The following is a 17,763-nucleotide window of genomic DNA, read 5'->3' as shown; positions in this document are numbered from 1 at the left end:
ATATAAAAGAATATTATAGTAGGCAGGATATTTACATGTATCTAAACCAAATTATAAACAATGCGTATTTCGAGAAGAGAGTCGCAGAAAGTCACGTGGCCGAAAAATCGAGTTAAACCTGGCCTTTAGTAGAAAACACTACGCGCGTAAAGTTGGGTAAATAAAAAGATCGTTTACATTATTTTGCCCGATCAATTTGCTCAGCGACATGTCAAAAGTCAACATTTACTTCTCGGAAAACCAGCTGCCGATGTCGCGCGTGGCCGGGCACTGTTTATCGAAGCTGTCCGTGTCTCGTCCGTTTATTTTTTCCACATTTCATCGACGATCCTGCGCGCGAATAAAGGAATTTTAATCGACGCCGCCGCGCGTTTTGCTTCTCTGTTTCAACAGCCTCCTCTCCCTGCTGATTGGAATCGTTCGCCGTGACGTCGATCGATTTCCCAAAGAAACCCAATCAAGCTTGGAGCGCAACGTCATCCAATCGACCGAAAAAGGCCACCCGAACGGATCAGTTCAGCGGGGCGAAAAATACGAAGAACGCATGCTCCACGGTGTTGTTCCATAAATCGAAGAACGACGACGCACTAATCAACACCGATAGACATTAACCGTTCCGATAAGAGGAAAGGTCGAACAAGGTGGGGGCGAGCTACGACAGAAACGAGAGCGAAATCAGTCTACTACCGATTGTACTTGATCAGACAGCGACCAGACGTGCTCACGTGAAGGTATTCGCGCGAGAAGTATTCGAGGCGAGCGAAAAAAGCGAGGACAGAAGTTTTTCGAAGTTTTGTTACCGCTACCACTGTCAGAGTGCTATCCGCTAGTAGCGTTGACTCTCTCGCAACGTTCTTGTTGGAAGGGGTTACCCGGTGAAAGAGGGAATCCAACGAACGTGGAGTTATATATATGTGTTCGGATAGGTCGTGGTTCATGTGACGCAATATACCACGAATTTCGTCCCCTGTGTCAACCAGACCGGGCAGAGTTGTATTCCTTTTAATTCAGGAACGATTGGAGTAATCTCGTTTCGGGACGTTGAAATTTTGGTCCCGTTGTTGTGTTCGATTGAATTGTTTCAGGATAAATCGCACGCGTACACTTAAGATCATAAATAATCTGTACGTGATTCCACGGGCATTTCCTCCAGAAGAAGGATTTCACGTTCTCTTTCGTAAAGCCTTGGTCTATCAGATCGATCTCGAGGGACCTTGATTTTGAAGTTCGACAAGAAACGTTCCCGATCGAGGGAATAATTCCTCGCAGAAGAAGGAACTGAAAAAAGGTCTGTAGAGCTTCTATCGCGGAACAAGAAACGCTGGTCTCATTTCGTCGACTCGGACGGAGATTGTGCTGCACGAAGGAAGCCTTTCTATTAACCGAATAGCATTAGTGCCTACTGACCGTACCAGAGTTCGAGCTGTCGTGGCGCCGGAAGCCCTTGGCCTAGCGAGGGAACGCCAAGACGAAACGAACACAGAAGTTTCTCGAAGCTTGGCGTGACGCTGACTCTGGTCTCTGAGAGACCCGCTCGAAAAGGAGAAGCGGCGAGCGGCTGGGACTAGGACGAAGAAGTGGAGGCACGCTGGAGAGTGAGAGGAACCGATTGGATTGCGTCAAGTTTCAATAAGAGGAAAAGAGAGGACAACGTGGTCACGCTGTAACTTGGAACGGATTTAGAAGGTCCGGTTGCTCCGTTTTAGGGCTGTTCTGAATAGAGACAGCGTGAAGATAGAAGGAAAGAGTGGAGAACAGAATCGATAGGAAAATACATTTGGGGAAACAGGATATAATTGCTGGGAAGAAAAACTGTCCGAATAAAGGACGAAGGAGTGGAACGTGATAGAGAAATAAGATTCCTTCTGGTCTGGACAAGTGGTAACAGCTGAATAGGATTTGGCATCATGGCGAAGAGTAAAAAATCTTTGTCCGTTCCCGAGCGAAGCGACGTGTTCGACGAGGAGTCGATCGCAGTTCGATCACGATGGCGGAATCTCGCCGCTTTTTGGATACTTGGCCTCTGCAATAATTATGGATACGTGGTGATGCTTAGCGCCGCTCACGATATCCTGGAAAGTAAATTCGGCACGACGGTAAGTAGACTGAAGTAGTTCTCATTGGTCCGCTTGACGAATCAGTCGGGGAGGTCGGAGGAGTTCAATTGAACGAAAGCTTTGTTTCAATGTCTTTGCGTAGTATATTCTGCGATGTCTAGTATTCTGAGTGCGATCTCTTTGGTATTTCGAGAATTTTCTGGATTTCTCAAGGGATTCTTTTAACGTTAATAGTAGAGAAAAAAGAAGTGAAATACGATACGCATAAGTAAAACTCCGAATTGCTATTCTTAGAGTCGCTTAAATCCGAACTGAAGTCACGGGGTTATAATTAACGGTACTGTAATGCAATATTCGAAGAATCCGGTTGGTTGGTAGGGGATCGCGGAATCGGTCGGCGGTTGCGTTCTCCGTTTCCGGCAACAATGCCGTGACGACTAACGAATGACAATTGGTTCTTTGCGTTGTTTCACGTCGGTAAGTTTTCCGGTTGTTCCGAATTACCACGTACGTGAACACGATCTCAACCACTTTACCCTGCTACAGCCCACAGTCTAGGTATACGTATATCCGAAATAATGATTAGGAAGGAGGAACAAACAGATCGGTAACAATCGCTTCACAGATTTTGCAAACCTAAGAATAATTTTGAAGATACAGGATTAAGACAAAAAAGTGAGCAACAGCGTTCATGAAACGAGAAAGTGATTGGGTAGAAATGCTCCTGAAGACCGTAGCAGAGTTAAGGTACTTCAAAGGTAGTCAATCTAAGTCTCCTTTAGACTCAAAGCTTGAATTACAAAGTTTCAGATACAGTAGTTTACGAGATACTTAATAATAATAGTTAATTTCAGTTGGTAACGTTGCGTACAGATAAATATTCAAACAAAATTTCAAACGATCGATGACAACAGCCTCGGACACGTAAAAATAGGAGACAGTCGATTCAAAGACAAATTGCGGGATTGGACGATCACAATTATTCTTCGCCCCATTAACGTTAATGTAATCGCGTCGACGGAATTAACCAGTACAATTGTCGAGAGATCTACTGGGTATCTTAAACCGGCCCGCGATCCCTCCTCTTGGTCGTTTATCATCGATCGTGCCCGATTGGTAGCGTCGAATTAAACGATTGCAAGACAAGCGTAGAATCGACGGAACAATTGTAAGGACACCTTGAGAGTCTTCTGACATTTTGTGTTTGCCCATGCTGATAATCTAGTGAAGATAATTACGACCGAGAGGTAGCGATACGATAAAGGTGCGCGACACACGGTTTGCTCCAAATCAGCGGACCCGCTGATGCGTGATGGGCTCTTTGCCTATGTATGGTTCGATGAATCACCGACTCCATTCAGCCGTATTACAAAACGGGCGATTAGGTCCTCGTATCGATTGGATTCTTGTTGTTAACCGACGATACTCCGATTGCCGTTGGGAACCACGGGCCAGTGGAAAAGTTTACTATAATCGATTCCCTCCGATACGTATTAGTCGAGAGAAACACGTAGAATCACATTCGAGAGATACATTCCAATCAGACGAAATTTCGGCGGCGCAATCTGTTTAATTGGTCACTGCTCGGTTCGGATGAAAGTATCACGACGACGTTGGTCGTTTGTTTATCTTCACTTCCGCTCATTACAGATATTTACTCTTTTGGTTACATTCAAAATGTCATTTTTATGATTAACTGTTTGTAGTTATACAGGGTGGGTCGAAAATCGTAGTACAACCGGGCAGGAGGTGATTCTACGTTAAAAAAAAAAGAAAATATTTTGGTAAAACATTTTCTCAACCGAGGCTCCGAGTTCGAGATAATAGATTTTAAAATTTGTTCAACTTGTAAACGGTTTAGTACACTTTGCTTGTCGTGTATTCCACTACTGCGATTGTCTCTGTCCGGGACAGTGTTTACAAACATTGACAACGATGGAAAACTGTCTACACAGTTCGGTTTACGATAAGATATTGAGGAATTTGAAAAATTAAAAAGCGATATCAGCTTACACTCTGTTCAGATTTCATTAATTCGTCGAGCAAACTTATGTATGCAGCAACGAGGACATTTTCAACAATACTTAAAATAGTCTACTGTATTGTAGTATTGTAATAGTAACTAGTAAAAAAGAATAAAAAATGACTTATCAGTAGAATCACTTTGTATTGTTTTATCTACGCAATCATCAATGTTTGTAAACACTGTCTCGGACAGAAACAACCACAGTACTGGAATACACGACAAGCAAATTGTACTAAATTCTCTTCATAACAACCACGTGTTCCAACATTTATCATAAGCAGTGCACGTTCTTTTTCCCCTTGAAATTATCAGTCAACTTATGCATAAATGATTTTATATTCGAAACGTGTGCTTTTACACAACCATTACACACAGCGAATATTGCTATTCAGAGGACACAATAGAACTTCCAAGAAATCGTCTAGAAAATTTCCGTTCAAGTTTTACGGTTCTTAAGTTCTTTCAAGTTTTCACGAATTGCACATAATAAATCCTGCTTTATAGACGGGGTAACAGCTCGCGCGAGACCAGCCTTCGTGAACCGTTTCATTCAAATTCTCCGCTGGCAGTAAAACTGCACGGTTTAATTAGCCGGCGGCGTGTCTGTCGCGCGCGGCGGTTTCGAACCTCTTGTTCCTCCGAGCGAATCGGAGACAGCTGAGCGGGGAAGAGAGAGAGAGAGAGAGAGAGAGAGAGAGAGAAAAAAAGTCGTTAACGCAGCGGACAATTAAGCGGAATTACATCGTCGAAGCAGAACGGATTCTCCGGTCTGAAGGAATGTCTCGTTATGTCATCGACGAATCTATGCGTACGATTTCGCATTGTATAATCGAGGCGCCTCCTCCGCCTCCCCCCCGTTCACGGATATTACTCTGTTCGAACGCGATACCGCTTACGTAAGCCGTGGTACAGCCACGTGAATTAATATTCCCCCACGTTCAAGGTGGCGTTGTCCGTGAAAAGAGATACCGGGCGCCGATAGCTTCCGCGGCGATCCGAATTATGGGAATATTACGATAATAGACGATCGCTGATTGTCCCGGCTTACGTAACCGCACGTCGGACGGAAAAACGATGAATTAATCGAGATTTTGTTCTGTTTTACACCTGTCCGCGTTCTTCGTGTGTTAAGGAATCCAATATGGAGTTTGTCAATGGAACGATGAACACCACCGGTCTTCGTGCCTGCAACACGCTCTCCACAGGCGCCATCTTGCTGGCGGATATTTTACCCTCGCTGGCGGTCAAGGTCGTGACGCCGTTCCTGCCGTTTTACGTGCAGTGAGTATTATTCTATTTGTTTACAATTATTCTCTCATTAATCGTGACATCCTCGTGAACATGATTCCGTGTGAAATGCATGGTAGATCGAGCCAGTCAGCACTGCGAATCAGAAAGAACAGTGGTTTGTTCTTCAGCTGACCAATCGTTGGGTAGATAGCAAATTCGCGATATATATTCGATTTTCATTTCGAGTCTCGGTTTTCGACGGCAGATGCTAGACCAGTCGAGGTATCTTATCGATGGAATTCGTCCGGGTATTATTGTGTGTCCATCGGCGTTTCCAAAGCGTTGGAAAAAGAAACGAAACGAGAAAAATGTAGCGCGATCGTAGCGATTAGATCATCGCCGGGGGACGTGATTCGGTTCGCGGAAATGAAACCACGCTGTTTTTGAAAACGTTCGATGCCTCTATTTTCGTTTTGTTAGTTTGAACGACAATGTTCGAGTAAACGAAACGGAGAAATAAATGTTGTAATGTTCCTGTTTGTCCCCACTGGTAATGTTCCTGATCCATATTTAGTCTTTACTGCCAGACTTTGTCACCTTTTCCACATTTTATCCAACAATGACGGTACGCATTAATGACCGCGTCATTAATTTATAATGCGACACTTGAGTTACCGTTACCGAGGCGTCATTCACTGTGCGTGACGTTTGATTTTTTTCCGCTTGAAGAATTAGATACTCCCATTGCAATTGACGATTAATGAAAACGGAACTTATTATCACACGAGATACGCATCTTTCGTATAGAAGTTCTCATCGTAACTTGCTTCGCAGATATTCTTCTCGTCTGTTCTTCACATCGCTTCGAGTTAACAAAAACCTGGACAAATAGTAACTCCACAGAAGGGGACAGTGGTATCGAGTCTCAAGGATCATTTTTTCCGCTTCGTTTATTAACACGTTAAGTCACGTTCTGCGGCGTCTTTTATCGATGTATAATATGTATGCATATCGACACATCGCGAAAGGAAAACAGAAGTCTTATTTATCAATGGAATAGACCCGATGGCGAATGTGTTAAAATATTCCTGTTGAAACTAAAATTACGATCGTGCAAGCGCTACATTCCACACGAGTGTCGCGTAATCTGTCATATATTTTTTATCAAAGTACACGAAACGCGGCCCGAACATCACTCATGCTTTTCTGATACTCTCCTAATCGCTGTTTTCTCTGGTCACGAAAGGCGTTTCGGGGGACGGATCACATCACCGGAAGTCGCTCGTACCTCCGTGAACGAAAAATGCTAATCGATTAATCGAATCGTTAATTACAGTGCTCGTCTGGCTACCTGTGTGTTATTTTCCGCTGCAGGATTCCTTGTGGTGTCGTTGAGCACTACTGAATGGCTCGCCATTCTGGGCGTCGTTATAACGTCACTATCTTCCGGTTTGGGAGAAGTTACACTGCTGAGTTACAGTCACCAATATCCCAAGTAAGTACCAATTGTTCCTTCGACCCCTTCGCGATCTTTCTGATCGCTATTGACCGCGAGCATTCTCTTCCACACGTAATTTTCTTTCATACACTCTATCGATGTCCATCATGCGAAGACATGTTCCCTATTTTTCATCCGTTCGTAAAAAGATCCCGTTAATCCGTGTTTCGTATTCAATATCGTCGAGAATTAGTATTGGTCGATGTCGAAAGTAATAATTCGTCCCGTTTAAGCGCACTTCATTTACATCTTATTCACCGATCAATGGATTAATCGATTCACTGTCTGATCCTAGCGGTGCTCGAGGATCGCAGCATCGTCTGTGCGAGAGAGCAACGTGTATACGTAAAAAACAGATTAGACGAGAAATATGAACGAAACTGTAATGCAAACAAATGAGAGTTGCGAAATATTGAGGAATTACGATCCGAAGTGTATTGACGCAGGTATATCGAGTATCGCTAGCATAAAGGCGTAATATGTATTTACATTTAGACAGTTGTTCCAGAAATGTAGCGATAAGATAATGGTCGTCGGCGGGTCGACCTTCCGATGTTTAAACGTAGAAAAAAAAAGACATTGCTCAGTTCTGAAACTGGTACGAAAGTACGATAAAGAAAACGAAAAACAGAGTTCACAGTAGAGTACGGGATTCCGAAAAACTCGTTACAAGCACGAGGTACGTCTGTACTTATGTGTAATAACTGTTAATCATAATTTACCATTTCTCCTCTGTCTCCCTTTCATTCTTTCGTTACTAACCATTAACCTTGACGTTGCCATAGCTCATCGAGAGGAGCGTAGTAACACGTGCACGAAACACGCGAACGCGATCATTTACGAGAATACACAGGATACGACGAAATCGTACAAGATTCAAATCGTTCGCCATCCATTTATCAAATTTCTGTTTTTTTTTTAAATCTGTTCTTTCACAGATCGAATGTCGAGCTTTCTCCCCGTCATACCCATCGGACCAACTTGGTCATTTGATATTCGATGATTGAATGAGATTCATTGTTTCGCAGACAAGTGATCTCGACATGGTCTTCCGGTACCGGAGGCGCCGGAATAATTGGCGCGCTCTCATATGCCTTCCTCACCATGTGGCTGAGCAACGAGGATACGTTGTTAGTTATGTTAATCATACCGATCATACAAGGAATTACTTTCTGGTTGGTTCTGGTTCATCCGCCGCAGTCAAGTATACCGATCACTAAGAATGGTATCGACAGCCAAGAGCAGATCATCGAGGTCCATAGAAAGAGCTTTAAAGAAAAGATCAATCTGGTACCGGGCTTGCTGAAGTATATGATCCCGCTCGGGCTCGTCTACCTCTTCGAATATTTCATTAACCAAGGACTGGTAATGCTTTTTTGTTTTCACGCGCTTTCAGTAGAATTCTACCAGCCGTTTCGGCCGTTTTAGACGAGACACTCGATGAATTTCGTTTTAACGATTCACTCGGACTCTATTGAAACTTTCATACTAACAACATTCGACGTACGCTCTTTTATCGATATTCGTCTATGTCTAGGGGTGAAGACAGTTATCGCACCAGTGAAAAATATCTTTATGCAGACACTTCAGAAATTATTGAGTGCACATGAAAATACTTTCGACAAGAATTCTGTATTTCGTGTTAATGATTAATAATTTTGACAATTGTTTTCATACCCTGAACATGGATAATTATCGATGGCGAAATATACGTGTGCTGCTTTTTATTTTCTTTCGCGGCGATCTGGCCACATCTCGATCGCTATTGCATCAAAAGTCTTGTAGCAAGTTTCGATCTAATAATACATTATCGCAAGTATAAATACGTAATCGATGATTAAGTAAGCCGTGTTTTGATCGATCCGTGTAAATATAATTTGCAGTACGAGCTCATTGAATTTGATGGAATTTGGTTGACGCACGCCGAGCAATACCGTTGGCTTCAGGTGGATTATCAGATAGGAGTATTTATATCTAGATCATCCGTCAACATTGTGACGATTAACAAAATCTGGATCATGGCTGTCCTCCAGGTAAGAATTTGTTTACCTAGTCGGGGGCACGATCGACATATCAAGATCGAGAATGACATGGTTTTATAACGCATCATGTTTGTTTCAGTTTATCAACGTCATAATTCTACTCTTCGAGACGTTGTTCTATTACATTCCGAGCATTTGGATTGTGTTCGCGTTCGTTTTGTGGGAAGGTCTTCTCGGTGGCGGAGCGTACGTTAACACGTTCTATCGCATGTCCACAGAGGTAATATAACATTATTAACTGACCTCATATCGGGATACAATAGAACTTCCAGTGGCAATAGCTACAGTCTCCGGAAGAACAGATCACGAATAGGAATGATATAGTTGTTTTATCTGCACTTTTTTGTCGATTAAACTATGTACAGTAACACCCCGAAGTTACGTCATGGATTATACAACTTTATATTAATCTGAGCTAATCGGTTCTTTGATAGCAGATCTAAAAATAAAGTGCTAATTTATTGCTAATTAATACTGTTTTATTCATTAAACTAAACTATAAAGATACTTCTGTGACATACAAGTGACAGGTAAGATATGTGACAGAAGGGGAAACAATGTATAACGTAAGTGCGAATTTCCATAAATCGGGAGAGCGTAAGTCGGGGTATTACCATATTTAAAAGGCGACCTAAGTAACGGAGGTTCTGTTGTAACACGCATCAGTAGTATTTCTTCGAAATTGTTTCTTTAAATATTAAAACGTACTTCCCTTTTCTTTCCTAGATTCCGAGAGCGGACCGCAAAATCTCGTTGGGAATCGCGACGATGGCCGATTCGATCGGTATCGCGTTGGCGGGATGGATGTCGATGCCGGTTCACAACGCCATCTGTAGATTGCCGCAGCCGACCCGAGTGGGCAGCTAGGAATGTGCACACGTAACATAGTATTTCGACAATGATCATCCGACCATGCACGACCGTACGCCTCTGCCGTCAGAGCATTCGATATTTATTACCGTACGTCGTCTTCGAAACACAATTACGGCCTCGATAACGCTCGGACAACCGAGGATATAAGTTCACGTCGTCTGTGACCGTTTAATACACCGTAGAAACTTTCAGATTGCATAGCACGCACAGGTTAATACCGTGTGATTATCCGCTTGATACCTCATGCACACTAACTACCAATTTAACAACGTCAAACAGACAGGATGTGTAACTCGATCCATAATCGAGGAAGAAGCAAAGTCGAAAACGTCGAAATTCTCGTTTACATCGAAGCAACAGGCGGAAGCGACCAATGGGACGTAAGTTCCGTTCGACGTTCTCGTGAATGAAAGTTCAACTCGCTAGGTTATAAGTTCGATCGTTCTGAGATTTATTTGGTACAAATATTTAAAAGACTAGGAACAGGTGTGTGTATCTTACAGAATGTCTGCGTTTCGTTTTAGTCACGTTCGTCCCGGCGGCGTGTTCGAAACTCGCCCGTCGACGAACAATATTCGACGGACGATTTTTCTCGCAGATGTAAGGTATAACTGCGAGCTTGCTCGTTTGTACGTGAGTGTAGTGTGTGTGTTTGCGTGTGGATATATGTGTGCCCGACGAAAAAACGGATATACTGCAACGATATCGTGAATGCGACCCAAGTTTCAGGTTATGGCTGCATGCGTACACGTGAGTTTTATACATTTTAAAATCTAATGGAGTCTTTACTGTACTTTTTCGTTTTTCGTAGCCGTTAGGTTTAATGACGTCTTGTTATTGCTCGTTCGGTGATAAGAACGACACCAGTATTTTTAGTTAGGGTAACGTCAATCCTTTGCTACCTGTACCGTAGGTGTTTTCTGATGAGACGGTTCGATTACATGACTCTTTGATCTTTTACGCGGGAGACGCTTATTATCATAGCTGGACTATTCATAACGAATCCATATACTTTCCATTCTTAGAGATTGCTAATGAAACAGAAAAGATGGAAAGTTAGAAACATCTTCGGATCAGTGTCTCGCGTGAAAGAGCTCTTATTTTTATTCACAATCGTACGCGTGCATGTCTTTCATCTATTTCTTTTTTTTTTTCTTGTTAAATATCGTTCGACCAGCGATGACGAGAACCATCGTCATTAGCTCGTTCGTACGATTTCACATCCTATTCGATGCTATTTTTTATAGCAGCCAAACGTTTCCGTTATTCTACATAACTATTCTTCCCAAACGAAATCTGTACGTTCTTCATTCTTACAGAACAATCCCCTCGCGAAAAATGTCAAAACATTCCTCATCGAGATGTACGAGCACGCGTAAATTACTATAATCGAATCACGGAAAATACATGGAAACATTTCTGTTTTTGTTTTCTATCAAAATAAATCCGCCTCCTTTTTCCTGAATGCGTATTGTATAAATGTGATATATCGATAGTACTGTTTCCTACAGATATTGCAATATATACACAGGTATATATATTTATATGCGAGATATTATATCGTTCACTACGCCATAATATATTTTCGTCGTTGTGGAATTGGAACTGCTCATGACCGCGTTCGGGAACGAACGTCGCTGTTCCTGAGTCTGTCATGTTCGTTTATTACTATTATTATTATTATTATTTTATAAAAAGAATGAATGGAATTGTAGCGTGACGAATAGACGATCGAATCATTTGTACACACCGTGTAACAGTCGTTGCGACCACGTTCGAAATAAATTCGCTGAAATCGTTTTTTTTTTTTCAAAATGCTTGCATTCTTCGTATCTGACACATTCATGGGCGTGCTCAGTTTGTGCTCGATATCGGAACCAAGGTCAAACGCAAACGAACGACCAACGGAATGTCCTTCGAGCAGTTAGGAACTCTGTTTCTCTTTTTAGAAGCTTGTCGCATGCATTCCCTAATAAATGCACTCGCATGCGATCCAACTAAAGAATTAGCCACTTCACGTTGAAGACGCGATCAATTATTCTTTCACGCCTACGCGAACTTCTACGAACAATTTATTCGTAAATTTCTTTAGATACACATTTTCGTTCGTAATTATTAAGACACTCGGTACGTAACAGTATCAAGTGTACTATAAATCCATAAAATCTGTGGTCCAGTTATAGATCGTGTGCTAATTCAGATTTTTAGACTAATTTATACGAACAATTCTTAAATAAATACGTGGTTTTTTTATTGAAGATTTTATTAGATTAAAACTAAAATAGAGGCTTTCCGAAACTCTATTAAAGTTACTGTCATACCGCGATTTGCATTTTGATATATGCTATAAATGCAGTCTGGTTATACTTTGTGAATTTTACTGTAAATTCTTACTTTCATATATTATTTTATAAAAACCAGAATGCTAGAAAAATAAAATTAAAAGGCTATACATTTTTGTTGAACTACAAATGCTGTGGTATTCAACACGTTTGTAAATCTAACAAATGTAAAAGGATCCACAATCCTTTTTACAATACCATCGTATTCGATAAGTGTCCTAATATTTACGGAAAGGAACGTTGAAAAATTAATTTCTTCTCTAAAATTCCTCTAAATAACCACAAAATCTTTTGATATCAGTCGCTCATATTGTCTCGTATTGGCTTCTACGTTTTGTAAAATCGTCTCAAAACTGAAAGGAATGAACACGATTGTCTTCGACCAGGGACACGGAAATGGCACGAACGATTGCCACTTTGTAGAAATACCTAGGAGCAATTTTGATTGGCCTCGCGTGTAATCCCGCGATCACGCGCATCTCTCGAGGATCAGCTTCCCAGACTCCTCGTACTCTTGCCGTGACAGCCACATCTGCTGGAAGGATCCAAGGGAGCTAAGGATCGATCCGCCGATCCAGGCACCGTAACGACGCTCACTCGAACTGTTTGCGCTCATTATTTTCAGTCTCATGCTCTGAGAAAAAATGGAGATCTATATTTCTGCTGGCCACTTAATATTTACTTAAAACAATCCTTACCGGGGGAGTTTTGCTAGCCAAGTCTCGATTCAGTCTTTCGCTAAAGCCTTGTAGGCAGGAGTTGCCACCGGTGACCACGACGCTTCCATATAAGCTCTAAAACAATTCATTGTTCATTTCACTCTACTTATTCAACGTTTGATTATCTATTCTTTGTATTAAAGATAAAGTGTCTCACAAAACACTAACAGTTCATGAAAATATATGTACATGAGACGAAATACTACCATTGTCCAATAAATGGACTCTTGTCCATTTTATTACGATAGAATATTCAGTTTCTTCAATTGTTTTTGCTTAACATCTATCAATGAATTTAAAAAGGATAACAAACTCTGATCACTGACGAAGAGGAGGATTCTATACCAGAACCATCTAATAATACGAATGAAGTTTACTTGAAGGAGATACCAGAAGGAAATTACGAATTTTTCCACTGAATCCACCACCATGATATAAATGGAAAACTTACTGGTCTAATGTCCATATCACACATGCCCACACTGGTCGTGACGAGTGGCCCAATCCCGAGAATGCTGGCGCCGACACCCTTCACGTTGCTGGGGTCGAACAAGGCTTCCGGAATCATTAGTCTCACCGAACCGAAATCGTCGTTGTAGCCGGTTGGAAACTCATAGTGTTTCATTGGCAAGGAGTTTGCTACGTCTTCGTCGTACGGGCTGTCCGAGACTTGAAGAACGTTCATCTGAAAGTCTTGCAACAGCTCTCGGATCATGTAGCTTAGCCAGGAGGATGACGGTTGGGGACCGCCTCTTCTGACCCAACGGGGTGTCTCTCTTTCGCGGACCACGTCTGTGGAATTTATTAACTTGTTATTTGCTGTATAAATAGAGTTCATTAGCGTTTATTTATTTATAGCAATTGTATCAGGAATGTCTTTAGTTTGAAATTCTTATGCCACCAAGGTATCTGTTACTTCTCTCAGATTAATCTTTTGTTTCCAAAATAATATTGAAAAATTGTTTATGTAGTTATTAAAAGTGTTCCAAAGTAGTCGTGGAATTTTTCATCTCTAAGACGAGTCGTCTGTGGCTAAGGTTTAAATCCATACTCATTGAATATATAATAGAATGTGATCGGAATTTATAGAAGTTAGCGGTGAATCAATAGTATTGTTCATATATACAGTTGGACCTTATCCGAACATGCTCGATTCTTATTAGATTATCATCACACCAGAATAACTGTCAGTTAAAGTCTACGGTCGAAAAACACTCGTAAGGCGTATGTAGATCAGTAAAGAGCGCAATAAAGTTAGAAGTATCGGACCCCCTGCTGTTTGTAAATGGACTGACAAACATGACCTCGTGGCAGCTCACGAACAAAAGACTCTAAAAATAGCGAAAGCTTTTGATACAGTGCTGGGTTTAGAAAAACGCTGGGACCTAAATACTCGCGGGTTCTTTCAGCGGCGTAAGTGCCCGTAAGTGTCCAATAAATCCGTCCAGCGCGTGCGACACAGCTGCGCGCGGGCATTGAATGCGCGCAATCAACGTATTACGACTCAAGTGCTCTGCACACAGCGCGCGCTCATCGCTCGAAATGCGCACCGACAAGGACTAACTGCCGCCCCCTATTGTGCCCCAATAATCGTCGTTCTCTGTTGCGCCAAGCGCTGCCTTTTGTGCCCGTGTTCGTCCTTTTGACGCGTTTGGCGTCAATTGAAGTCAATATTTAACATGTGCATCAACATCGACGTCAATTGTGTTACACCAGGTGTCCAATGACTCGTGGTAGTGTCCGATTTGAAAGCGAATCCAATTCGATAGCGACCATATTTGATTCTGATCGAAACTCGTGTCGTTTTTCATCGGCCTTCGATACGAAATTCGTTTGTTCAACAAACTACCTTTGTTTCACACAGCGATACCAACCTTTTAGCTGGAAGTGTATATACAGATGGATTTCCCCGTATAAATACACTGGTTAAAACAATTAGGGGATCGCTATCGCGTGGAGGAGCAGCTATTGCTCCATTTAATCCCAGAAAATGATACGAACGCTCATAGGTCTGAAAAATTAACATTTTTCGCATATAAAGCTGCGTCTCCATTGTGCCGATCGGCAAAACCGATCGAGAAAATCAAACATATGTCATTGGCACGTGCCAAAAGGCCGCCTGGCATAACGGGGACACAAAATAGGCCGATCGGTTTTGCCGGTCGAGTTTGCTGATCGGTATAATGGGGACGCAGCTTTATACCGACACCTAGTTTCACTTAACACCTAGTCAATGGCATGATAAAATTTCCAAGAATTATACGTGGTATTGACAGACATAGTGGCTCTAATATATGATCCTCTAATTCTCGTCAGCAGTGTATATTGGATTAAATAAATTGATCGTTAATGAAAAACAAAGATTTGCCTTTGCTGGCGACCAGACAGGCGGGCAATAGCTCGACATCCTTCTCTTCGAAGAATTGTCTGCATTGCATCGTGATGAAGTCACCTCCCAACGGGCTTTTCACGATTCCTTGAGTGATGACATAACCGTCGTGAACAGGGACCGCGCTCGTGTGCGTCGCGCCGCTGTCGACGACCATGGCCGTCGATCGTCCGTTTGCATATGCCGCCAATACAGCGTTCTTGCAGATGTACATGGCCGGGACGTTGAACTTTTCGAACATCAGCTCCAGTAGCTTCTCCCGCTTCAACCTCGTGTTCCATGGGCATTCGGTCATCAGGATCGGATGGTGTTCCGGTAGGGCGTGCAGACGCTGCTTGTAGGTGTATTCTGTCAGGCGTTCGAACATGTCCCAGCCCTCGATCATACCGTCTTGCATTAGACTAATCAAATCCATGTCTGCGAAAAAGATGATTATTCTTTTTATGGCATTCGAACACGTAACTCGGGTTATCTTAATGTATCTATTGAATGAACGTTATTGGTATTGTGTGAAAAAGTGCATCATGGAAGTGAAGTGTACTAAAGATGTATCATGTGATCTACCTGTACAAGTGGTTGCAGATGTAATTGATCAGTCTGTGATAATGTAGCTAGAATTAAGAAATGAAATGTGATGTGAACATCAATAGTTTTGCTATATTTTATGGTAATTATAAGAAAAGTGTTATGGTTGATGTCAATCGTAGGACATTTATACCGATAGTCTATTATGCGGTTAGTATGAATGATCAATTTTAAGGATTTGAAATATATTCTTACGTTACTATGCAAGGAACTCATTGTTTCATTCTTCTTCGATATATGTGTAATAATTTTCTAACGAAGCATAAGAATCGGTCGATGTTTATATGTATATCATTGTTTAGTAACGGATTATTTAACTTTAACACACGGTATACATAACAATTCTTTTAAAAGCAGGTCAAAAAGTTCCGATATTATTATTTACTTTCTAAACATCTGAGAAAGATCTGTAGCGTAGAATGTACTAATCTATAAAGATTCTTACTAATCTCCGTTATTAACATTTAACAAAGATTTACATACATGCCCGTTAGTAAATGCGAGGACGTTTCACGAGCGCGAAATATCCCCAGTAACTGGTTACGAAATGATTAAATGTATTAAGAATATATTGTTTAGCGAACGCTAAAATTCAACAGATAATTCTCACACTAATATAAGATGATCAAATTTATACAACGCATAAAATTTCTATGAACTACCACATTATCTGAAGTCAGAACAGGTGTCTTAAGACTTATGAATGAGAGTGTATATCTATTCACAGTAAACACTGACAAATATTATATCATTTAACGTCGGGACACTGTACAAAAAATTCTTTGAAAACGGTGTCTGAAGCGATTCGGAGACAAACAGCGAAAACAAAGTTTCGATGGATTCGAAATTAAAAATGAAACAATCGTACCCTTCTTCCGCACTTGGATGGCCGTGACATCCATGTTGTAATGCTTCCTGACGGTCTGATTGCCGTCTGGTGTTTCGATGCTGTCCTCCCATATCCCGAGGGTGGTCGGGATTTCGGCCTTCGGCGTGTCCTCACCGCCATAACCAACGCGTAGGCTCTGGTGTCCAACGTCGAAAATGATAGCACCGACCTCGTCTGCGGGCAAATCGTTTCGATTAAACGTACTCCATCGTCAGTGTCGCACGTTTTTTACGTGAAAAACAGGGACCGCGACGCACATACCTCCACCGTAGACACCACCGCTCATAGTATCTGAGAGCTGGAGCGCGTACGCGCCTGCGCGTCAACCCTCTTCGACCTCCGCCGGTCCATACCCCTTTCTCCCTCGAGCCGTACATCGTGGATTCTGCAACCCCACGCTCGTCCCAATGTATGTATTCCTTTTGCATATCCGAATCGACGATCGGGAGGAGGACGAAACGCGATCGATCGTACTCCCCCGTTTGTGAAAGGGCTTTTCCGTGTGTCGCTGTGTGCCTTTTGTCCGGAGGAATTTATTTTTCAGTCTCCTTTTTTCGAAAAATAAAACGAAAAAAAAAGAAGATTTTCGAACGCGGAAGAATCTTTAATAATATGAAATTTAATATATTTCTGTTGTGCTACGCGTTTAAATTCAGAGCACGAGGGGATGGAATAATCACAAGACAAATGGATTTCCATTATGGAATTAGTGTTGTATATTTTACAAAGTAAATAGAATATAAACAATCTAAAGTCGTCTAAAACACAATAGTACGAATTTCGTGGTAAATCATTTTTTCCATATATTATAAAGTATACGATTTGTCAACAGATCGATATCTTTTGTTTTTGTTTTTTTAAGTTTTTTCTTTCTTTCATTCGTGTCCCGCGGGTGTCGCGTGCTTGAACCCCGGTTGTTCAGACATAACGAGAAAGAGCCACGAGACTCCAAAAATCATCGTCACATTGCCGAGTGAACGATCGATTGGCTTGTGTACAGTGAACTGATTCTGATGGTAACATATGTATAGGTGGGTGCGGTATTTTTTCTGACTTTCTCCATTCATTTAACGACGATCGAGCAACTTCTCGTCACCGGTGCTCTTCCCCAAA

At 41.8% G+C, this 17,763-nt stretch overlaps 2 protein-coding genes across 2 annotated transcripts; one reads left to right on the top strand and one right to left on the bottom strand.

Annotated features, from left to right (window-relative positions):
- Window positions 1-1,907: 1,907 nt before the first annotated feature.
- Window positions 1,908-9,758, top strand: LOC107188461 (battenin). Its single transcript, XM_015576758.1, has 7 exons — window positions 1,908-2,096; window positions 5,216-5,364; window positions 6,650-6,808; window positions 7,840-8,176; window positions 8,695-8,844; window positions 8,933-9,073; window positions 9,580-9,758. Exons 1-7 carry the CDS (start codon window positions 1,908-1,910, stop codon window positions 9,718-9,720), a joined length of 1,266 nt encoding a protein of 421 aa, XP_015432244.1. The 3' UTR covers window positions 9,721-9,758.
- A 2,779-nt stretch (window positions 9,759-12,537) lies between these two features.
- On the bottom strand, window positions 12,538-16,936 carry LOC107188254 (actin-like protein 6B). Its single transcript, XM_015576521.1, has 6 exons — window positions 16,912-16,936; window positions 16,630-16,824; window positions 15,156-15,593; window positions 13,239-13,579; window positions 12,767-12,862; window positions 12,538-12,702 (listed from the first exon to the last, which is right to left on the bottom strand). Exons 1-6 carry the CDS (start codon window positions 16,934-16,936, stop codon window positions 12,538-12,540), a joined length of 1,260 nt encoding a protein of 419 aa, XP_015432007.1.
- Between the last annotated feature and the right edge of the window lie 827 nt (window positions 16,937-17,763).

This window comes from Dufourea novaeangliae, unplaced genomic scaffold (genome assembly GCF_001272555.1).
Source record: "Dufourea novaeangliae isolate 0120121106 unplaced genomic scaffold, ASM127255v1 scaffold16, whole genome shotgun sequence".
Classification (NCBI taxonomy): domain Eukaryota; kingdom Metazoa; phylum Arthropoda; class Insecta; order Hymenoptera; family Halictidae; genus Dufourea; species Dufourea novaeangliae.
Note: the sequence above shows the minus strand (reverse complement) of the source record. Positions and strands in the feature narration are given on the sequence as shown.

Excerpts from the sequence above, each read along its gene's own strand:
- LOC107188254 (XM_015576521.1), bottom strand. The coding sequence starts at position 16,936 with ATGAGCGGTGGTGTCTACGGTGGAG. Across the intron at positions 16,825-16,911 it reads CGGTGGTGTCTACGGTGGAG|ACGAGGTCGGTGCTATCATT; the intron begins GTATGTGCGTCG and ends ATTTGCCCGCAG. Across the intron at positions 12,863-13,238 it reads GTGATATGGACATTAGACCA|AGCTTATATGGAAGCGTCGT; the intron begins GTAAGTTTTCCA and ends GAATTGTTTTAG.
- LOC107188461 (XM_015576758.1), top strand. The coding sequence starts at position 1,908 with ATGGCGAAGAGTAAAAAATCTTTGTCCGTTCCCGAGCGAAGCGACGTG. Across the intron at positions 5,365-6,649 it reads TTCCTGCCGTTTTACGTGCA|TGCTCGTCTGGCTACCTGTG; the intron begins GTGAGTATTATT and ends CGTTAATTACAG. Across the intron at positions 8,845-8,932 it reads GGATCATGGCTGTCCTCCAG|TTTATCAACGTCATAATTCT; the intron begins GTAAGAATTTGT and ends TGTTTGTTTCAG.